The sequence below is a fragment of the Ahaetulla prasina genome, chromosome 1 (genome assembly GCF_028640845.1).
Source record: "Ahaetulla prasina isolate Xishuangbanna chromosome 1, ASM2864084v1, whole genome shotgun sequence".
NCBI classification, from domain to species: Eukaryota; Metazoa; Chordata; class Lepidosauria; order Squamata; family Colubridae; genus Ahaetulla; species Ahaetulla prasina.
The window spans coordinates 346689879-346714211 of NC_080539.1; the positions used below are offsets into that span (position 1 = coordinate 346689879).

The 24333-nt window shown below is 36.6% G+C and overlaps 1 protein-coding gene across 4 annotated transcripts in view; it reads right to left on the reverse strand.

Annotated features, from left to right (window-relative positions):
* Window positions 1-10217: 10217 nt before the first annotated feature.
* PPM1A (protein phosphatase, Mg2+/Mn2+ dependent 1A) overlaps window positions 10218-24333 on the reverse strand; it is a 30625-nt gene continuing 16509 nt past the window's right edge. For 3 of the 4 annotated variants that reach the window (XM_058162938.1, XM_058162937.1, XM_058162936.1), the window contains 5 exons: window positions 23059-23909; window positions 21981-22098; window positions 14534-14642; window positions 13223-13280; window positions 10218-12791 (listed from right to left, as the gene is read on the reverse strand). In XM_058162938.1, coding sequence (XP_058018921.1) covers window positions 12762-12791; window positions 13223-13280; window positions 14534-14642; window positions 21981-22098; window positions 23059-23892 — 1149 coding nt within the window. In that variant the 5' untranslated portion in view covers window positions 23893-23909 and the 3' untranslated portion in view covers window positions 10218-12761. Of the gene's footprint in view, window positions 12792-13222; window positions 13281-14533; window positions 14643-20717; window positions 20756-21980; window positions 22099-23058; window positions 23910-24333 lie in introns of those variants that run through there. The other variant, XR_009152710.1, reaches the window with a different exon arrangement.

A 24333-nucleotide genomic window follows, 5' to 3' on the forward strand; every position in this document is an offset into this window, starting at 1 on the left:
GGCGTAAACCCGGGGGAAGTTCGTTCCAGAGGGTGGGAGCCCCCACAGAGAAGGACCTTCCCCTGGGGGCCGCCAGCCGACATTGCTTGGCGGACGGCACCCTGAGAAGTCCCTCTCAGTGAGAGCGTACGGGTCGGTGGGAGGCATGTGGTAACAGCAGGCGGTCCCGTAAGTACCCAGGCCCTAAGCCATGGAGCGCTTTAAAGGTAGTAACCAACACCTTAAAGTGCACTCGAAAGGCCACAGGTAGCCAGTGCAGTCTGCGCAGGAGCGGTGTTATATGGGAGCTACGCGGAGCTCCTTCTATCACCCGCGCAGCTGCATTCTGGACTAACTGAAGCCTCCGAGTGCACTTCAAGGGGAGCCCCATGTAGAGAGCATTACAATAATCCAAGCGAGAGGTAACGAGCGCATGAGTGACCGTGCACAAGGCATCCCGATCAAGGAAGGGGCGCAACTGCCGAACCAGGCGAACCTGGTGGAAGGCCCCCCTGGAGACGGCCGTCAAATGATCTTCAAACGACAGCCGTTCATCCAGGAGGACACCTAAGTTGCGCACCCTATCCTTTGGGGCCAATAACTCGCCTCCAACAGTCAGCCGCGGCTGCAGCTGACTGAATCGGGGTGCCAGCATCCACAGCCACTCCATCTTGGAGGGATTAAGCTTGAGCCTGTTTCTCCCCATCCAGACCCGTACGGCTTCCACACACCGGGACAGCACTTCAACAGCTTCATTGGGGTGGCCTGGGGTGGAGAAGTACAGCTGGGTGTCATCAGCGTACAGCTGGTATCTCACCCCAAAGCCACTGATGATCTCACCCAACGGCTTCATATAGATGTTGAACAGAAGGCGAGAGAATCGACCCCGCGGCACCCCACAAGTGAGGTCCCTGCGGTCGACCTCTGCCCCCTGTCAACACCGTCTGCGACCGGTCAGAGAGATAGGAGGAGAACCACCGATACACGGTGCCTCCCACTCCCCAACCGGCGCAGCAGGATACCATGGTCGATGGTATCAAAAGCCGCTGAGAGATCTAATAGGACCAGGGCAGAGGAATAGCCCTGTCCCTGGCCCTCCAGAGATCATCCACCAATGCGACCAAAGCTGTCTCCGTGCTGTACCGGGTCGGAAGCTGGACTGGAACGGGTCTAGATAGACGGCTTCATCCAGGTATTGGGGTAGCTGTCGCCACAGCACTCTCTACAACCTTCGCAACAAAGCGAAGGTTGGAGACTGGACGATAATTACCCAAAATAGCTGGGTCCAGGAGGCTTCTTGAGGAGGGTCTCACCACCGCCTCTTTCAAGGCGGCAGGAAAACCCTTCCAACCAAGAAGCGTTGATAATCTCCTGGAGCCAGCCTCGTGTCACCTCCTGAGTGGCCAGTACCAGCCAGGAAGGACACGGGTCCAGTAAACATGTAGTGGCGTGAAGTCTCCCCAACAACCTGTCCACGTCCTCGGGAGCCACAGGGTCAAACTCATCCCAAATGGACTCAACAAGACGTGTCTCCTCTCCCTCGCTTGGATCATCCCAATTTCGGTCCAGACCATCCCGGAGCTGAGCGATTTTATCGTATAGATAACCACAAAACTCCTCAGCACGTCCCTGCAACGGGTCATCCCGCACCTCCTGATGAAGGAGGGAGCGGGTCACCCGAAACAGGGCGGGCGGGCGGTTATCTGCCGACGCAATGAGGGTGGAGGCATATGAGCGCCTCGCCTCCCTCATTGCCACTAGGTAGGTCCTAGAATAGGACCTAACTAGTGTCCGATCAGCTTCGGAACGGCTGGACCTCCAGGTGCTCTCTAGACGTCTTCTCTGGCGTTTCAGCCCCTCGGAGAACCAAGGGGCCAAACGAGATCTGTGCCGGGTCAGAGGTCGCAAAGGCACGACACGGTCCAAGGCCCCAGCCGCGGCCCGCTCCCAGGCCGCAACTAGTTCCTCAGTCGTGCCGTGGGCCAGATCCTCAGGGAACTAAACTTTAGTTTAGTTTCTAAACTAAAATCATCACATGGTTCCTTCTTGTTTTGTGTAGACTGTGGACTTCTCCCTAAGAGGCATGCTCTCACCAGAGGTCTGCATGCAATGCCTGGTCTTTGCATATATATGAATTTCCCAGGATTTGCTAAAATCATAAATATAGGTGGAATAACTTGGAAAATATCCTTGGGTCATGGAAATCTTTTCACTTGTTCCAAAGGCAGCCCAGAGATATGAGCTTAAGGTAACAATGAAATCCAATTTTTTTTCTACTGGTTCTGTGGGTGTGGCTTGTTGGGCATAGCATGAGTTGGTGGGCGTGGCATGGTAGGCGTGGCAGGGGAAGAATATTGCAAAATCTCCATTCCCACCCCACTCTGGGACCAGAACTGCTCAAAATTTCCGCTACCGGTTCTCCAGAACCTGTCAGAACCTGCTGGATTTCTTCCCTGGATGGATTCCAGCTGAATCCCAGCATCAGGAAGTCCCCTGTCTAGCCAATAATTCAGGAGAGGATCACCTGCTGAACCGCAGAAAAACCTGCTCCTCCTCAGAGATGTAAATCAGCTGCCTCCAAGTACAGAATGAGTGACAAGTAAAAAACACGAACAATCTCTCTTTGCTCCTATCTCTCCTTCTGGTCTTCTTAGGCCAGTGTACAATCCTTGCTTTAAATTCAACAGTCTTAGGATAGGCTTGAGAAACACCTTTCTACGAAACCCTCACATATTGTGCAGACAGTCTTGAATTAGCCAGATCAGTGGCCTGATTAAGTTGCATAGACAAAACCAAGTAGAGAGTGAAAGTCCATAGGCAGTAGAGGACATCTTCTTGTCCACAGATAACTGAAACTGAATTATACATTCCAATATACATTTAGTTAGGACTAAATCTGGTGAATGTCCCTTTGATAGTACCACTCTTTCCTCCATCTTGTTACCAATATGATTTGCACAGGTATCAATTGCATTTTCCCATCAGGCCTAACAAGAAGTCAGCATACACACGCTCTTCCAGTTCAGTTTACTGTTAAGGCTTTAAGACACAGGTGAGGCTATACTGAGATTAGCAGGAAATCTCAGAAGGCAGAAATCACTCACCTCTGCATTATTTTCCTTTTCAGATGGCTGGGTTGCATAACAGAAAATTCCCTTTCCTTTTCATTAGCTCTGCAGTTGCACTGGCATTTAGTCACACTGGCATTATTTGAGGGGATATATGGAGCCAAGGACCTCCCAGGCGCATTAGGAAAACAAGCACATAAAAGTAATACAATATAATGAACACAGGCAAATCCCACCCATTATTTTTAAATGGAGACCGAGGAGGCTCTTGATTTTGTTCTTCTGATGACTGTTTAAAAAAACAACTCAGCAGTTCCTGACCTCAACACAGATGCCTTGGAGGTTTAGTAACAATCCCTTCTGTATCAATACACGTACTAAAAACTTCGGAGAGACTGAGCAACGCTCAGTGCTTCTGATAGCAGGCAGCTTGGCTTTTGTTGACAACCCTCCAAGTAAAAAGATTTAATGCATCCCTCTGAATGTGAATGGGATTGTGCCCTACTGACATTAGATATCTTGCCTCCAGGAGATCAAAGCCGGATGCTGTGGGTTTGCGTTAGTGTCACCTTCATGACTACACAGAGTAATTGAGCATGACAAGAACTAGATCATAACATGGAGGCAGAGGGGCACGAATAGAAGGTCAGGAAGACATGCTGATGTCTCTGGCACTCCACATTATTGAAAAACAGCAGAATGGAAAGCTTTTTGTGAGCTTTCTTTCTTTCTTTCTTTCCATTGCAGGTAGTCCTTGACTTACAACAGTTCATTTAGTGAACATTTGAAGTTACAACGGCACTGAAAATAGTGCCCTATGACCATTTTTCACACTTAGGATCATTGCAGCATCCCCATGATCATGTGATCTACCCTCAGATGCTTGACAAGTGGTTCATATTTAGGACAGTTACAGTGTCCTGGGGCCCTACTACAATCACCTTTTGTAACCTTCTGACAAGCAAAGTCAACGGGAAAGCCAGATTCACTTAACAAAGGTATTCCTGATTTCACAACTGCAGCGATTCTTTACAAATGGGGCAAAAAAAAAAGTTGTAAAAATGGGGCAAAACTCATTTAACAAAATGTCTCACTTAGCCACATAAACTTTGGGCTCAATTGTGGTGGTAAGTGGAGGATTATCTCTGTTAGAAAGTTTTATGGTGTTAAAGGTTTCAAAGGTAGAGGGAAGAGGAGATGGAGATAGAAAAGAATTGAAGAAATTTGCTGAGTCAAGAGTTCTTCAGCAGAGTTTATTAGGCGAAATTTGACAAATTCAAATTAAGAAATTGTTGCACTGTTTAATTCCTCTTCAATTAGCTGGTTTACACATCTTGGTGTATTCTTTCCTATTCTGGTGCTCTTCAGATGTGCTAGAACACAACTCCAGAATGCAGCTTGTAATGGCCTTGGTGGCTGAGAACTTTGGAAACTTTGGAACTTTGCCCTGGGCCCAGAGGGTTCACCATTGGGGAAGGCTTCACTATTGTCCCACTTCATCTTGTCCTAAAGCCAAATTCTTGAGTTAGTGCCTTATTTCTTCTAAGCAGGAAAGCCAGTGTGAGATTAGTCCCTGAACTGTTTTTGTCTTGTTCCCATCTTCCCCTGAGCACGTTCACTAGTCTTTTCCTTTGATACTTGCTCTGTCAATGAACCAGCCTTGGCTGTTCTTAGGTCTATAATGGAACCTATGGTGCATCATAATCTTGATGTCTCTAGTTTGCTGTGGCTGCAGATGTCACAGGATTTCAAAAATGATTGTCTGAGTTACTTCACAATGTTTTTGAGACAGACCACATATAGAGAATGTGCTATTTTGGCACAGATAACTTTTTGCATTCACTTATAGTTCCCCAAAAGAGTTATACTTACTGATGTTCCACTTGTTATTTTTATTCCTTTGATTAATTGATTATAAATTTACAGAGTGAAGCAATGAACTTGCTGGTTGGTGACAGAAAACCTTGTATTTTTCCAACCTTGTATCTGTTGTCAATTGTGGATAAAACTTACTGTATTATGACACCTTTCCTCAGAACTGACTCCCTGGCAGTCGCATAGCCTTCTAATAACAGTTAAATATTGTTAATTTTTAAAACCTGTCCATCTTTCCTATTCTACAATTATTAAATTTTAAATTTTAGACTTGCATTTTGGCTTGAACAATTTTTTTCAATTTAAAATTAGAATATTTTAAACATCTAAGCCTCTAGATTGAAATCTCTTGAACTGTCAGCAGTCAAAAATTGTCTTGTAGAATTACAGTAAATCTATCGAATGCCAAAAACTACAAATGGAAATCAACGTTACATCATTATTCTAGGCCAACCTATAATATTAAACATTACATGAATTAGAAATCAAATCCTTGACAACTATTCAAGAATTCAGTCAGTATCTGGAAAATGTTCAACATTTTAAAAAGAAAATGCTAAAGGCAGTTCACCTCTCAATTGTAGAATATAAATAAAAATGGCTGTCTAGAAAAAATTAATACTATAGTTACCAAAAAATGTAAGGAAAGCTAAATCTCTAAGGTGTTAGGTTTTTTTTAAACAAATCTTTATTAAAGCAGTCTGTAAAAAAAATCAAGAGGAGGGATGAGAAAGAAAAGCGAAGATGGCAAATTGTGAGGAACACCGCTTCCTTTGACAGCATCTTTGTTCTCTGGCTGCATCAGATGTTGCTACACTGCATTCCAAAGTAAGCACCTAGCTTTTTGTCCATCTTTAAAACATTGATTTCCCCTTCTTTCATACCAACTTTTTCAAGCATGCAATTAACAGCACCAGGTGCAACAGTTCCATTCAACTTGTGCCAGATCCATATAATCAGGGCTCATCCTCAACACTTCTTTGTGGAAGTCTCCAGATGCTTGCTGTCACATTATCTCCGCCAGAAAACAGGCACAAAGGGAAGGTAAATGGAATGTGGCTGGCCCACAAAGGATTTTGCACTTCCTTGCCTCAATCCCCCTCCCTTTTACTTCCCCAGGTGATTTTAACTAATCAATAAATAAATAAGTAGCAACAATGACAATAATTTTAATGGAGGGAAACCTGACAGAAAGCCAGGTTTCTATCTGTCTAGTGGGTTTGCCCAAGTGTGCGATTAACTGTTGAAATGCACTCTGCTTAACCTGATACAAAACAATCAGATAATGATAGGTACCAACACATGATTTAGCTTCTACCTATGCTTGGGATAAGGATCGCCCCCTTTCCATGCAAACCCCCCACTGTTAGGATGAATAAACATGACTGCAGGTAGAAATAGGTTCTTTACTGTTAGGAGAGAGAAGTTAAATGCATGTTGTATTTAAGTGAGACATGGCACCCAGTGTTGGTTCCTGTGAGCTAGAAGGCAAGGGCATTTAGTTAGGGTGGCCATAGGTATCTTTATAATGCAGAAAATAAGTGTTTGAGGACAAAGATGACAGAAAAGTCTGAAATTATGTGTGGTATGGAAGAAGGAATGAAGTGCCGTTTTCTATTTCTCACCTAAATACTAGAACTCAATCGTTTGGTGCAACTGGCTGGCACAAAAAATTGCCCTTTTCTAATCAATGTACTAAAAACACACTTTAGTTAGCCTAATCCTAGATTTCTATTTCTAGCCCAGGAAGAACTTGAAGGGAAGAGATAGGGTTCATTTATCCTAACTTTCTCTGGCTTGGAGGTTCAAGGAAATACAATCCCAAAGCCAGATGGGAGAAGATGGATCTGTGCAATAAGGACAACTGTCCATCTATATAAAGATGAGGAATAGCTGACATTCCTCCTCCTCCTTTTGCTGAAGGTGGCTCATGAACCTGTCCTCAATGGTTCTAACTTATGTAGCCACCCCTCTCATAAATACAGGAGTCTGGGCTGTACAACACAAGAGTTAAAACTCAGTAACAATCTAAAAACAATAAAAATCAAATAAACAGATAAAATGTCTATGGAGATTCTCAGTCATCCAGGTCATGGTTGTCCCAGAGATGCTTTTTCCAAGAGGCAACTGGATTTTCTGGATTTTCTTTGAGTCCAGTTCTCTTGAAAAAGCACCTTTGGGAAAACAGATAAAACCCAATACAACTTGTGAAAACGATCTTGGAATAGAAATTGCATGAAAATTGAACATGAGCCAGAAGGCTGATAACTGCAAAAAGGACAAATACCATATAAATAGAAGAATAATTTCCAATTTGTAAGAATTAATAATTTCATTTCATTTCAGTCTGTTCTGACAAGATCCCAGTTCAAGCACTATTATCTAATTCTTGGCATCACATTTTAGAGAGTGAAAACAAGTTCAGAAAAGGGTGATGAGGGTGATTAAAAGACTTGAAATTTACAAAGAGACATGAAAGGAGCTGCTTATTTCAGCCTTGAGAAAAGTCAATTGAGGAGAATATGAGAGCACTCTTGTAAATACCTGAATGGATGTCACATAAAAGGCCAGGGTTGGTTCTCATTTCTGAATGCAGGACATAGAATAATAGTTTTAAGTAACTGGAAGGCAGATTCCAATTGAAGAGCAATTTGATAATGAAACTAAATATCAAGATGGCATGTCCCTTTCATTGGATGCATTCAAGCAGAGACTAGATAGCCTTTTATTTTGGAAGTTCTAAATTTGGATCCCTGCATGGAGCATTAGCCTGAACTGATGATCCAGATGGCCTTTCCAATTATGATTCTAAACTATTTCTGCCTATTGCTGGCAGATGGCCATTCACTTCCCATTTAAACCACTCAGAAACAGGGTGTCCCACTACTATTCCAGGCAGATGGTTCCATTGCTTAACTATTTTTATTATCCAGAGACCACTTTTGGAGTGGAATACATGAACTTTCCTTCATGTTAAAACCCACCGAACCCTGCCCTACTGTTTCAAGAGAGACCTTCTTGTATGTAAAAACATTTTGGGTATTTATAGTTTTGTATCATCCCTTAGTCTTCCTTCTATAAGCTAAATGTACCCAATGTTTTGCTCACAAGATTTGATTTTCAGACATCCCAACTCTGTTGTAGTTCTCTGAACCTTCTCCAGATTTATCATGTTTTTGGGGTTTTTTTTGAAATCTGGTGCCCAGAACTAGACCCAGTATTCCAAATTCAGTCTAACTACCGCAGGATACAATGAAACTAGTATCTCTTTAGTCAGCATATAATGCGACTTTCAATGCACTCCTAAATTGACACTTCACTTTTAGCTGCAGCATCAAATGGCTTACTTATGTTTAGCTGATATCCAGTAGTTTTCCTTGCTCTTCTTTACATACACTGTTGTCAAGTTACATTTTCATAATATTGTATCTATGTGTATGATTTTCCGTAACCATTTGCCTGACTAGGCATCATGGAACATCATACAGTTGAGTATGGTTTAATATGCATACTTGTTGAGATCATTTTGAATTGTAATTTTGTTCTCTAATCACCCTAGCTTGGTAAAATCTGAAACTTTAAAAAGCCTCCTTTCCATTCTAGGCAGCATTTGGGCAGCATTATCAAAACGTTGAATAGAATGAGATAAAAGATGGAACCTTGAGGATACAATTCAATTTCCTCCTCCATGTCGGTGCAGAGCCCTTTATGAAATGTTTGTTCAGCCCGTCATGAATCTATGATTTACCCATCAGTCCATCTTGTCTACAAAAATATCACACAAGGCTGTCACAATACTTTATTGAGACAAAGGTATGCAACATCTCTAGCATCTCTTTGGTGTTCTATACCAATCTAGTAATTTTGCCTATTATTTATTTTTATTTTTCATATTTATATACCGCCCTATCTCCCTAAGGACTCAGGGCGGTTCACAGGCAATTAAAATACATATAAATACAGATTAAAAAACAACGATTAAAAAACTTATTCTATTGCCAAATTGTTAAAAACAATATAAATAGTAAAAAACCCCTTAAAACCAATAACTTTAAAATCTAATCCAGTCCTGCGCAGATGAATAAGTGTGTTTTAAGCTCGCGACGAAAGGTTCGGAGGTCCGGAAGTTGACGAAGTCCTAGATAATGTTCATCCAGTTTTCCAAACCTTTCTGGATGAAACAGATTATATGGACTCTTTTCAGTTGGATTTCAGTACAAGACGTAGTATTGATACTGCATCAATGACTTCTGGTAGGAAGAGAATGAGAATAATGCCTCCATTGGATCCTCTGGATCCCTCAGCAACTTTCAAAATCAGCAACACTGGTATGCTTCCAGACTGAAATCAGGGTCAGTGGAGAGAAGATGATCTGATGATTCCCTTCAGTGCAGCTGGTTCCATTCAATATTAATGGGAGAAGAGATCAATCCCAAGCCTCAAGGCTTGTAAATGGCCTCAGGGTTTGATGCTGTCACCCCTCCTATTTAACAATTGAGATATTGAGGGAGGTCAGTCCTTGGTTTGGAGCTGGGCATCAAGTTGGTTGTTTCCCCAAACCTGGGCTAGTTGTTCGAGGAGATCTCTCTTCAGTGGTGGATGAAATGGACATTTGTGGTGATATTTTTGTAGTTTTTGTTATAGCTTTTGTATCCCTTGACATGACAAGACATATGATCTGCTTTTCTTATATGATTTTTGCCAGGAATATGTTGATGGAAAGTTACAGGTTTTCTTTTTTCCCATGGGAAAAAAGAAAAACAAACTATTTCACAGAATGTCTAACTTCATTTATTACACTTCCCTGCCTCCCATTTACAGACAGTGAGCCACCTCAGCAGAGTGCTGACACCTGCTGAAATAACCAGAAATACCGAGTTAAAGAAAAGGCTGCACCCCTCCAATCCTTGTTTCATTTGAGGGCAATCATGAAAAACCAGGGAAGTTTGCAAATGACCCAATGAGGAAGAAAGGTCTCCATTCCTGGTTCAGTTTCCTTAGAAGTATGCTCCTTGGAATATGCTTGGATAAGGAGAAATGTGGGGGTACTTAATAGTGTGGAACCAAATCATACTTTATTATTTATGACTTTTGTAAAACAAATTCAAACACGCCCTTGTCCCCAAAAATAAGAAATGATGGAGTAGCATTGTTTAAGAGTACTTAATACAGAATTGCCTTAAATTATCTTAAATTTATCAGTTCTCAAAAGTCTCCATTTAAACTATACCAGAAATTTAATGCTGTGAAAAATACTGTATAGAGAAAAACATGCATAGAAAGAAAAGGCAAAAGTTGGGACCATTGTTTTATTTTATTTCATCAGCAGACAGGCATCCACTCTTTCACCTCTGGCTAGGGAAATAAATACTGTAGCACACAATTCTTTAAACTATGCTGGACCGCCCCTGAGGTGTTCAGACATTTCTAGCATTTAAAAAAGTTGCAAAAATGAAAAAAAAAAAAAAAAACCACACACAAGGTTTTATTTTTTGCAGTTTGGTGAACAAGAATAAGCATCCTTACTAAAATTTGTAATTCATGGGTTATATTTAATTTCACTTTGATTAATATGTAAAATTGCCGTGTATTAATAAAGCCTAGTAACACAGTGCCTTGACCCCATTAAAGAGCCAAACATAGGTAGGTCAATGTACAACTGTTGTACCTCTTTTCCGTCCAATTCATACTTTTAAGAACGATGGTAAGCAATAGCAGAATAACTGTTCTCATCTTTAAGACGTTGCACCAACACCGAATTTTAAACATGTGCTATTATTACAATTAATAATATTAATCATATGGCTTTCCATTTGAGAATTTTAAAAACTTTTCTGATCTGATTTTTGCCACCTTTACATACGTGTATGCTTCAATATACACAAAAAATAATGATCTGAGTTCTGTTTCTAACTCTAAACCAATCCATTTTTGTTAATTGATTAGTACTTCAAATATAGCCTCTTAATTAGGTGTATACGAAGTTATACGTAACCATTTTATTGCCTGAACTCAACAAAACTGTATTTTAAGCATTTAATGTAGGTAGGATGAGGGACTGCTGCTTTACCTAAAGCTGCTCTAAATTTATAAATACAAATAGTGCTTATGTTTTCTTCATTCATGCTTCAAAGGGGTAGAAACTAAATACAGTGATATTAAACAACCAAACAAGAGAAATAAAATATTTGCGATTATAATAACAATCCTTAGACATTACTTCTTTTAACATTTCCTAACTGCAATAGTTTTAAGGCTCTATATACAAACAAATGTATATCTGGAAATTAGGGAAAGAGGGATATAAACATGTGAGTTGTACATTGCTTCCTATAAAAAGGTATGTTTTACACCTTTTAAAAAACGCTAGCTACATTGTTACTATCTATTTATATATTTTGTTGATTTTCCTTTGGAGGGGCTTCAGTTGGCTGAAAGTTTAAAGAAATACATAATGATCATGCAAAACCCTCAACTGAAAAAAAAAACAAAAATACAAGGTGCATAAAACAGTAGTTCTGCAAACACATAATCAATTTATATTGTTTTCAGTAGAGGAAAATTCAAGTCAAATTAGTTTTATTATTTCATCTTTTTTTAAAAAGCAAATTAAATGATTAAATATTCTGAATCTATGCACTTCAAATCACACCTACTGTTCAGTCAAAATAAGATTGTCAGGCTCTCTGACAAATTAATTTTCGTTAAGAAGCAAGTATACACTATGCTCATAGAATGCTATCAAACTAAAATCTTGAAATAAAACTCATGTAACAAGATCATTCTGTTTCTCAAAGCATATTATGCCCACTAATTAGAAAATAAACTCCATTTGTGCCTCGGGCACAGTCAAGAGTTTTTCCCATTTCATAAATGGGCAACTGTTTAATAAAAATATTTATCAACATGACACTTTATTTATGAACATTTCAGAAGACAAAAGGAAAGAGAAAGAGTTACACATTTATTGTTAAATTTCTTGTTAAATCAAGCTTTATTGATAAAATGGAATTAAAAGAATTTTTACTTGGAACAGCAGCCAATCCAGCCAATCAGGCTAATAAAATGGTGCATGCTCCTACTAAATATAGAAAGATACCATCTCTTAACATAATTGATACTTAATCGAAGGTAAAAGTTTTCTCTAAAAAAAGGTGCAATTCATCAAAGTTTTTAGCTCCCATGATCTATTTAATAGCCATCTTGTAAAGTTGGTGAACTTTTCTTCTTTTGCTGAAATCTTTCACATATTTCAGTGGGACTTTTAGATCTGCCATAATTTTAAGATAAAAAAACAATTAAAGTCTGAAGGAAAATTAACTGTGTTCCAGTTATTTTCCATACTACAGTTACAATAATCTGCTTTTATATCAAATTTCCTTTACAAAATTTTCATGCACCTCCTGAGTATTTTGCTGGCTAGGTTGCTACTCCCAGCAATCCAGAACCACAAAAACAAATAGAAAGAGCTAGAGTACTGTTGCATTTAAACAACGAACCAAGCCTTTCATTTACGATGTAAAACAGCTCATTATGAAATAAGCATTCTGGACAACCACAACTGCACTTTACAAAACAAAATCATACAACATAAAATTGCTTGGAGTCCAATTTACAGCATCATAATTTCAGTATCACTTTTACAGAAGTTTGCTTCACACACACAAACAAGATTATTCCTGGGATAAGTGTTGAACTGCTGCTTTCTGATGTATTCACTAATACCAACATCACTTCCCTTCAAGCATGTATGAAATGGATGCTAAGAAGGATCATTGTTGGTTGGGTGAGTTTTTCCATTAGGAGAATCGGTGCTAATTCCACAGCTTAGATGGCATTTTACCACATATCATCAGTTGTTGCAGAGTCCTTTAAGAAAAGAGAACAAACCCTTTAAAGTCTGGAGCGCCCAAAATTACAGCAATTTCTGGATAATCCAGACTGAAAAGGGTAGTAGATATGTCCATAATTTTAGGATTTTGATTTTCCTTTCTGTACTCTGGGACAAATTATAAATTTAACAAAACACGAGAGAAAGTTATTGAGAGCAAACATCACCCTTAAATAACTAACTTCAAAGCACACCATGATTTCTGTCAGGGAATTATGGCTGATCATTTAACTTAAAAGCAATAAAATCTTCCAAGGTATTTCAGTTTATCACTTTATTAAGTTTATGCATAGTGAAAAGAATATTTTAGTGAATACAATTTATACTAGCAAAGTAAAATTAAAGGCTGACAAGTAATTTTTCAGTCAGAATTAATAAGGAAAACCTGCTAGGTGGTGCCAATACTCACAGCTTCATCATTCCGATAAGGATTCAATCTGTTATAAATGGCTTCAATCACACTCCGTCTAAATCGATAAAGAAAAAACAAAATAAAAGAAAATTTAAAGGACAGTAATTCCTAGCATTCAAATATGATTTTAAAGAGTTTTTAAATAGAAATATTGTAAAAGATGCCCTTGATCATTATCATTACCAGTATGTCTAGTTTTGTTAACAAATTACATACAATATTTAAGCCAAATGAAATTCAAGATGACATCAAAAATTCCAGAGTATTAAAATAAAATAAGAACATGACCTTAAAAAAAGAAAGAAAAAGAAACTGTGGAGCTATTTGGTAATCTAAAATAATGGGAGGATCAAACAAACTAGCTTAATTAAGAGGACATTAAATTATCTTCATGCAACACACTATCTGAACTCAGAAATGAACATATAACCAAGTCAGGTCATATAATGCCAAAGGTTTTACTAATTGTCTGGTTGGCAATATTTTAACTTCATACCAAGTTTTGATGTAAACTACACATGAAGCTGAATGTATCTTTTAAAGTTATATTCCCTATACAATAAAATCTTGGAAGCCATTAATCCATTTTATTTGAAATTAATCCATTAATGGATTAATGCCATTAATCCATTTTATTTGAAATAAGAGCATTAATAAATTGAATGTTAACATTATTAAATCACTAAATAACAAACATATTTAAATATTAGGATGCCTCTTTAAAAATCAGTTAATTAACTGGCACTGATGTCTTTTATTTTTAGCATTTAGTATGCAACAGAGCAGGAAAGTTTATAATGATCTGAATTCAATCCCTTTTAAAACAACACAACCTATTTCAGTTTCAAAACTCCATTTCAAGTAAAAACAAAGAAAGAGAGAGGTCATTTTGAGCTTTGGGAAGATACTTTAACTTTGAAAGAAACCTGCTTCAAATTAGAAATATATTGCTTCAAGTTTCGAACACACTCAAAATACTTGAAACACTCTGTCTTCATACTCAAAACAATTATTTCATGCTAATTTCAAACTCAAAAGGATGCATTTAAAAAAAATATTTATACATTTTTTCTTTAATATACATACATAATATACATACATAATATACATCTTTAAGGATGCATTCTGAGCATGAAACATTTTGCAATCTATATTAATTTCGCCTGTTTCATCATTTGTATTAACAGTTGAAAGAGACTGTGACTATTGATGCATGTTATTGAAAATATTTACCACTCTTAAGGCAGGTTTTATGAAAGGTATACCTTATTTAAACTCAAAAGCATATTTATACTGGTGCAAACTTACTTGCTCGCCAATTCACCCCCGGGTGGAAGATTTGGGATGCTCTCTGTTTGCAATGTGCGCATGACGTGGACTAAGTCTGGTACTCCTTCACCCTGCTTCTTTATGATCTCTGGGAATCAGAAGTTATCTTCTTGTAAATTCAGTTCAATCACAATTAGAAAACATTGCAACATTTAGTTTAATCAAAGAAAGTTCAAGGTTTCAGAAGTTTTGCCTTTTTCATGACTTTATCATGATTTTACCCTAGCAAATTTGAGCAGAAATGCAACTTACGGAATTTCAGAATATCCTTGATTCTGTTTATCTTTCATTCAGAAATAGATAGAAGTTTGTAATGTATTTATTAATTCATTACATAAAAATATAAGTATTCTAGCACCCCTGAATACTGACATGTTGATGTTTGGAATTACCAGAAGGAAAGAGAGAACTTCTTTACTGATACATTCAATTAGCATTTTTAATCAATAAAATTCAAATTCCGGCGTGATTGGGATTGTTTTATAAACTATAGCCTTTGTTTAATTAACTAAAATACAAAAAAAATATATCATACAGTTCAATGCATACTAACTTGGAAAAAAAGAATTGTAAAATAATGAAAGTTACACCAAACTCAAATTCCTATACTGTTTAATTACAACACCCTTAACACAGTTTAAACAATATTTGAACCCTAAGACCTATAACAATCTACTTTCTGTGAATAATCAAAGCTGCACATTTCATAGATATCTAGTTTTTAGAATATTAATAACTAATCTAAAATAATTTTTGCTCTTCTACTTCAATATTCAGAAAATCAAGAAAAATTATTAAAAAATAATTTTAAAAATGTTTTTTTTTACCAGTAATGTTTCTATTACATGGTGGCTAGTCCTCTAAGATGTCAGTTCAAGGTATTTCCAAGATTACCTATTAGATATTCCTTAACTGGATACACACACACATGCTCTCTTATAGATATATGCAAGTCTGTGGGCAGTCCTTGACTTACGATTAGTTACTTAATGACTATCCAGTTATGATGGGCCACCCCAGAGCTACTTATGACACATTTCAAAATTACAATGGCCTCACACACACTCCTGTGGTCATAGGAACACATTTTGGGTGCTTGGAAATCAGTTCTTCTTTATAATCAATTTGCACATGACTGCAATTGCTACATCTTTTGCTGTTTTCTGGCATTCTGGTTTCTGATAACAAAACGCTCATTGGGGAAAATGGATGCATTTAATAATAACCGTTACAAAAATGTTTAAAATAATTGGGTGCAGTCACATGATGCTTCAACTTACAACCATAGTTCCAGGCTCAATTACAATAATAAGTTCAGGACTACCTGTACAAACCATTAAAAAGATTACAATTTTTATTTGTGAATATTTACTTTGATTTGTGATAATTGCATGAAACGTTTCTACAAATATGAATGTGTATGCAATATTCATGTTCAATTGTTTATAAAATAAGAAAAAAGTAAGTAGTAAGAGAAGAAATTTGGACATTCCCTTTGGCAAAAAATAACTGCTTCTAAACCTTTTTTTGTAATTAGCTTATTTTTGTTTCTGCAGTTTCTTCCCACTGTTCCTTGAAAAATTTTAATAAATTCCTCAGGTCTCTTAGCACACACTGCATCTTTGAAATCTCTCTTGAAATTTTCAATAATATTCAAGTCTGGGGACTGTGAAGTCCTTATCAAAATCTTTAGCATTCTTTCCTGTAAGTATTGTCATGGTTGATTTGTAGGTATATTTTAGATCGCTGATGTTGACCTATCCAATATCTTTTCAGGTTCAATTTGTTCATTAACTGGGACATTTTCTTCTGCAATATTTTGCTTTTTACTTAAACCCATTGTTGCTTTTATTTGCATAGTATTTCCTGTGCTACTTATATCCATTCAACTTAAAAACATAACAAAGCAACTGCTGTGCTTAATGGATGGCAAGGTGTCCCCACCCCACCCCCCACAAATACTTTTTTCTCCAAAACTGTTACTGTGGCAGAAGAGTTGTGTTTCAGTTTAATCAATCCACAGCACTTTGCTCAAAAATATTTCACACTGATCTTTTGCATGCTTTGAACTGCAATTTATGTGATGCATGCAAAGAAAGTATTTTCACCTGACAACTCTCCCATGCAGATCACAATTGTATTAGCAACACTGTTCAGTGGACCTGTGGAAAACTATTCAAATGGCAGCTTCACTTTTCAGCAATTGTTTGCAAGCTCTGTTGATTCTGCTTTCACTTCAAATGCTTCACGTAACTTCTATTTGTTAACCATGTATCTGGCAGTTGAAATTGTTAGCTAGAAACATTTAGAATGGTGTTTTTTAAAGTCGGCTTTAAGATGGACAGGCTTCAATTCCCAGAATTTCCTAAGCAGCCATTTTAACATCTTAAAAGTTGCCAAGTATGAGAAATACTGAGTTAGAGGGATTTTTTTTATTTTTTACACAGCAACCATCTTCTATTTTGTAAGAGTAAACTGTCTTTATTTTCAAATGCTCAAATATTAAAAGTAGAGAGAAAATTATTTATATCTTCTGAAAGGTTATAATGTCCAATGGAATTAACTTTGCTTGGCTATCAGCAGCCCAAATGAGTCAATCACCTTTATGGGCCTTACTAACAATTTTATAATAAAGAAATCTAGAAGTAAATCAACTGGGTGTCCAAATCTCTCTATCTGCCATAATAACGGTTTTCTTATTGTAAACAATTGTACATTAGTACATATACATTCAAATTTCTTCAAAGAAATTATATTTAATACAGAGAGTCACAGAGACATGCAATCAGTCCCGGAGTGCGCACGCTTTTGCGTGTAACTATGGACAATCAATAATACCAAATGGGTTTTTATTAGTAATTGTGGGATAGCTTCAAATCAACATATTTAACCAAGCCATAGTATATTAAGTTCTTATGGTCCATGGTTTCCCAGATATATGTCAACATTCCACTCAAAATAAAATAAGAAATAATTTCATAATCTTGATCTATATAAAATTTGAAATCTGAAAACAAGAACACAATTGATGAAATAATTCTGAAGTATGTGACAGTAACTTTTTAAAAATATTCTAGCCTCATCTGTAGGCTAATAGATAGCAACAACAGGAAGCATGCTAGAAAATCTAAGTAGTTATATAACTTTATAATAATTCTCTACAATCTAAAAATAGCAATATTTCACAATGGCCAAGAATTGAAGAGCTTATAAGGCTACATTCAAGGGATTTATGCTAATGCAATGAAATCACTGGACTTCCTCTCCCAAAGAACAACCGACCTCGACATTAAGTTTTTAAAGTCAATTGTTGTGGCATAAGAAACTACTCTTTTGGAGGTGGGGGTGAGAGTAACTAATTAACTTTTTGGATTCTGGATGTATTGTGAGACAAATGGGAGTGAGTACAGATAGTCCTCAATTTACAACCATTTGTTTAGTGACTTTATAAAATTATAACAGCACGGAAAGTTGACTTATGATCGTCTTCCATACTTATGATCATTGCAGCATCCCCATGGTTACATAATCAAAATTCTGACGTTTGGCAACTAGTTTATGTTTATGACGGTTGCAGTGTTTGGGGGCATGTGATCACCTTTTGTGACCTTCTGACAAGCAAAGTCAATGGGGAAGCCAAATTCAAGTTACAACTGTGTTACTAATTTACACAACTGCAGTGATTAACTTAATAACTGTGGCAAGAAAGATCATAAAATGAAGCAAAACTCACTTAACAACTGTCTTGTTTAGCAACAGAAATTTTGGGCTCAATTGTGGTCATAAGCCAAGGACTACTTGTATATTTGTGAAAATATACAGGTGAAACTGTAGGGCCAGAATTTTAATTTCACCAACTTTTTAAAGCAAAAATTTCTACTACTGAACACAAAATAAAGAACAAAGATCTCAAAATTGTTTTATAAAGTATTTTATTGTGAATTGTGAACATCTGGTATTGGCTACACCATGCTAATGCTATGTTATCTTTTGTACAAAAATAAAGGGATTTCAATTTACCTAAACTACACAGTTCCAGAACCTAAAGCTGTAGTACATTTGAAATACATTCTCCATTAAAATACATTTGAACTAAATAGAAATATGAACAATCACAAATAATTTATGGCATAAATGTAACCAATTTATTGGCCTTGGTTTTATAGTAACTTGCAGCTGCTTTTTGTTAACTTAAAATACTTTCCCAAATGTAGAAAAAACGTAACTGAAGGACAGATGGAGCTTGGAAGTGCAATTCACACTACCATAACTAAATGGGCACTGTACTTTTTAAAAAAGGGTTGGGAAATATTTTATTTTTACAAATGTGAGAGATAAGGAACTTTCTGGTATCCAGAAATCTTCTTATACTTTTTTCTCAGTAAGAGGAAATCTCTCTATATAGTGTTTTACTGAAGATGGGTATTACAGCATACTTAAGTCAATAACCATCTATGAAACAAAGACATGTTTAAATAGTGAAATTTTCCAGGTAACCCCTGAAATATTACAGGTGAGAATTCCACTAAACTGAAAATTTGCACTAAGAAAATCTCCTTGAGGCCTGCAATCTCAGCTGTATTTGAGGGACTTAATTTTATTAGGCTAGTCCTAGTATCTATCATATCAGAAGAACATTTTGAAATACAATTTTAAGGAACCACACTTAGTATTAAAGTTTGAGTGTCATAAATACTCTGTTACATAACTATAATTAAATGTTTTCAAAATAAATATAAAATGGATCAGAACACAGATAAAGACATAATTTATAATATATTATATATTATAGTATTGTAACTCAGTCAACAAAGCAGCTTTTCAAAAAATATGAATCCTAAAGTTTACTTTTTTTGAAGTTTGTTCATCCTGAAAAAAAGACTACATCTAATTTTATTGCTCATTTTCTTCTTATTAAATGTTAAAAGCTTCAATTTTACTTCAATTAGAACACACATGTATGTGTGTGCATATGTGTGTGCGTGTTAAATGTAGTGATTTTAAATTTTAATGTTCGCCTTTTCTAGAATCTTAATAGAAATCGTATATTAAGCATATAACTGGATGAGTCAGCAGCTGTATCATTTCTTGTACCGAACAGTTCTGTATTTCCAAGAATTGTGCAAAAGAGAACATAGCTATTAACCAGAATAATTATTTTTAATAGACCAAGAGGGGCCAATACCCCGATTTAGTACATATTTAAAATTTTAACCATTCCCAGTTCAAAAACAATTATAATCTAAATTGCTCTTCAAGACTCCTAAAGTTAGAAACCAGGCAATACTGCCTGTAATTTACAAACAGTTTTCTTTGGCACAGTTATCCCTTTTGAAATCCATCAAACTACTTTTGAACTCAGAGCAAATTCAAGGAGTAATTGGATGCTTTGTGGAAGACTATACAGGAAACTTCAAAACACTGCAAAATGCTTGTGTTGTCTTTTTGGGATCTGCGTGTGTGCCGGGGGGGGGAGGGTGGGGAAGGGGGAGAGGGGGGTAGAAAATATATGATATAACTCAGGGTTTGTCGAAATGTGCTCCATTGAAATCAAGGATTCCACAAGAACTTGATGGGCTCCTGTGACAGATGAAGGGCAAAGTGAATAAAGTTCACCCAAACATATACCGAAGCAGTTTACTAGCTAAATCATATTGTTTGAAGTATTTGCATGTCAAAATCAATCCTCTAAACTTAAGAAGCAATTTTCTTTTAGGAAGAATAAGGTCTTCACTTGGAAGGTGGTTTAAATGATGGGGAACTCTTGGATTGCAGACATTGAACATAATTTTATCTCAAGGTAATGAAAACTGTGCAATGTCTGCTTGTTGTGGCGCAGTGGTTAGAATGCCACTTAGTGCATACTAGCAGCTATTTCTGCTGACTACCGGCTGCCAGCAGTTCAGCAGTTCAACTTTCACCAGCTCAAGGTTGACTTAGCTTTCCATCCTTCCGGGGTCAGTAAAATGAGGACTCAGACTGTTGGGGGCGATATGCTGACACTGTAAACCAGAGAGGGCTGTAAAGCACTGTGAAGCGGTATATAAGTCTAAGTACTATTGCTATTATCCAGATAATATATAGACTTTATCATAAGACACAACTTCACTAGGTTGTCACTACATAATACTTCTTTCCACTCTTATTAATTACATTCACTTACTATGCTTGCAATATATCGTATAAGCAAAGACCGTGATTCTGTAGAAAAAAATGCAGTATTAGCAATCACTATCTGAATTTCCTCCAGTGTAACGTTCATGTGCTTTGAATATTACATTTAATACTATCACATAGTGCCTTCAGGGGTTTAAAACACTTCATAAACATTATCTTAATGCAATTTTTATGTCAGATATATCAGTATTATGTTCCCCTCTTGAAAATGGGAGGGAGAGATTCAACAAAGTGTGTTTTGCCTGAGCCATCTAATGAGGTAATTATAAAGATGAGACAGGAACCAGAAGTTTCCTGATTTCTACCTTAGTCTCCTAGCCACTGCAGCACACACTGACTTATTGGTACTTCGCTAAGAGAATTTTAAGATCTCAAACATTAATCGATAGGCTTATAACTGACAGAGTTAGCTTTTATAACATAAAAAAAATGCATGAAATGTTTAACTCAAGGTCAATAAAGCAGACAAAATCTCCTACTAGTCATACTCGTAATTCCATGGCTTAAGGTATAATTAAATCACCTTCAATTTACATTCATATAAATTGAATGTAATATAATTTGGCCATTACAACTATTTCAAAGCTATGATGAATTCTGATTTAATCTAATTTCATTTTTTTGAGAAATGTGTATTTGTCCATATTAGTATTCTTTACAACTAGTGATATGAATAAAAGCTTACTTGTGAACATACTTAACATCCACGTTTAAAAGCACAGGATTGCACCACACATATTCAACGGCGCTATATAAGAGATTGACATGCATCTTTTAATGCATGATTTAAACCAAAATAGTTTTTGAATTCCATTGTACAAAATTGTATTAATAACAAGTTACAAGACTACGACTATGCTTGTCTTGTAATTATTACACATCTGTAACAGATACTGATACATATATTTAATGAGTATTCTGTTAAATGTAATTCTATCAAGATAGCTAAATGCTCTTTTAATATCAATTAGAAATTGTTTGGAACATAAATTTATTGCTGATAATGGTTCTGACAAAAATGTTGTATCTATGTTTTCCTCTATTGTAAACAGAACAGTCAAGGACACATATTTTAATAGGATAGACCTACACATGTAACAAAAGGCAACAAAAGTACCTTTAAGTGATATGTGTCATAAATATCCCACGGCACTTAAGGATTAAATTGAAAAAACAAACAAATATTTACAACTTGGCTGTTCAGGTTTTGTTTAAAATTAAATTACTTATTTTTTTCTTAAAGAGCCACCTTCTACTCTGCTTTCCAGGAACTTGTCCAACTCTGTCTCTCTCTTCACTGCGTCCGGTAATACCTTTGGCGCATTTGGAAAACAGATCAGTATCACACTCATGTTGTCTCGGCTACCCTGAAAAGGGAAGGAAGAATAAGTTTCAAATTTTTTTTTTTAACATTTCAAAGCATACTATTTGTAAGTCTATCAGTTGTGTCTCCATATTTATAGTATGGAAGAAAAGGGTAGTTTGATTGAGATATGAACGAGAACACTGTTCTATGGTATTTGATTTCACATAAAAATTCATTTCAACCTAATTTATAGTTAGGAGACTATAGATATACCTATCTGATTTTTAAACTTAAGACATAAACTGTCCCTGATGATTATTAAGGTAATTTATTCACTTGTTTATAACTGGCTTAATAATTAGAAGAAGCCTGATTTAAGATCAATTCTTTTCCTTGGATGAAATTCAAACCAGGATCCTTCTAATTATTAAGTTAATATTTCAACTCAAGCTCTCCATCATATATCTCATAGATGATTTAAAAAAACAACAACACCAAAGCAAATAGTGAAATTCAGCCCAACATAGAAATTAAAAATTGCTGCATACACCAGCAATCCTCAGCCTAAAGTTGTAGCTTCCCAAGGCTGTTAGATTAAAAAAAAACAGTAAATGAACTGAATTGATTCAGAATTCCAAGACCTTTGCACCATTAAAAAAAAAGATGTTGTGAAACATTACAAAATAAAATAAAAAGTAATGTTCAAATTGGCTCTATAAATTAACTACCCATTTTCTACATTGTAAAAATATACAAAATACAATGCAAATTCAACATTATGTTAACAAAGTAAGTGTAGTTTTAAGCATACACATTATTGGCATTGTATGGTCTTAATAACACAGAATAAAAATAATAAGACCAAGTTATTAGTTGGCAAAGTACCGTTTTCTAAATTCCACATGTGCCACAAAGGAACTCTTTCCAAGATTATATAAAGCATATATAGATTTTTAAACCCCCCCCCCATGTAAAACTTCTAATATAATAAAAGTGCTTTTCCTTCAGAATTTCTGGCTACCTTGTACAAGCAGGTGTCTACTATCTCATTACAAACTCTTTCAAGATCATCAGTGACTTCAAGCCTTGATCTGACAAATTCACACAGCTCTTCATTTCCCATAACATCCCAGATACCATCACAAGCCAATATGATGAACTGATCGTCTTCTTCTGATCTCTCAATTTCATATACTTCAGGTTCTGGAGAGACAAGCTGCTCTGTGGGGCCTTTCCCATGAACGCATTTGTAATCAAAGTCCCCAAGCGCTCTAGACACAGCCAGAGATCCATTCACACGCTGAATCATTACTGAACCACCTGCATTTTGTATACGTTCCTTCTCCAGTGGATTATTTGGTTTATGATCCTGTGTAAAGAAATAAACCTTTGTGTTTCTACAAAGTAAACCTCTAGAATCTCCACAGTTGATAAAATAAGTGTGTTGGGGAGAAATCAAGACTCCCACAGCTGTTGACCCGCTTCTGTCTGCACCATGTTTTTTTTCTGAGAGTAGCCTCATTTGTTCATCAATCTGCAGAAACCCTGTTCTGATTCCAGTCTTTACACTTTCCACAGATGGTGAAGCACCGCATCCTTTAAAATCATGATTGCTTGTGATGTGATCTAATAAATGCTCACAGCAGTATTTGGCAACTTGGGATCCAGCATGTCCATCATACACAGCAAAAAAAGACCATCCATCAAGTCCATTTGGCAGGCCAATCACAGCTGTATGTGCATCTTCCATCTCAACTCGCCAACCTTGCATGCTACTTAACCCATAGCGTAGTCCATTGCCCTGCCCTTGGGCATTGTGCTTCTCCATCTTTGGCTTGTCTAGAAAAGCTCCCATGATGTATTCTTTTAAATCTGTGGATATAAAAGTATCTGCTGTTAACTGTCATTAGACAGAGAGAGAGAGAGAGAGAGAAAGAGAGACAGAGTGAGTTAATAATTTAGCATAGGTTCATTTATCAAAGAAAAAAGATTCTCAAAATGGAACTGTAGTCCTATAGTCCTAGTCCATTATGTTGAATCACACAATATCAGCTGAAGCGCAACTATTTTGCTTTTGCGGATTTATAGACTTTTGTCTTAGGCATGCTCTGTATATTTATACAAATATTTAAACTGTTACTATGCATGAGAAGTATTTTATTTATGTGTCTTTTAACAAAATATTTGCAGTTAATATAAACGAAGCAAACCACAGTTCAAACTATTCAGAAATAAACAATGGTCCTTGAATCCTTTGTTGCACTGAACTATAATATTTTCAGATATTTGTATAGTA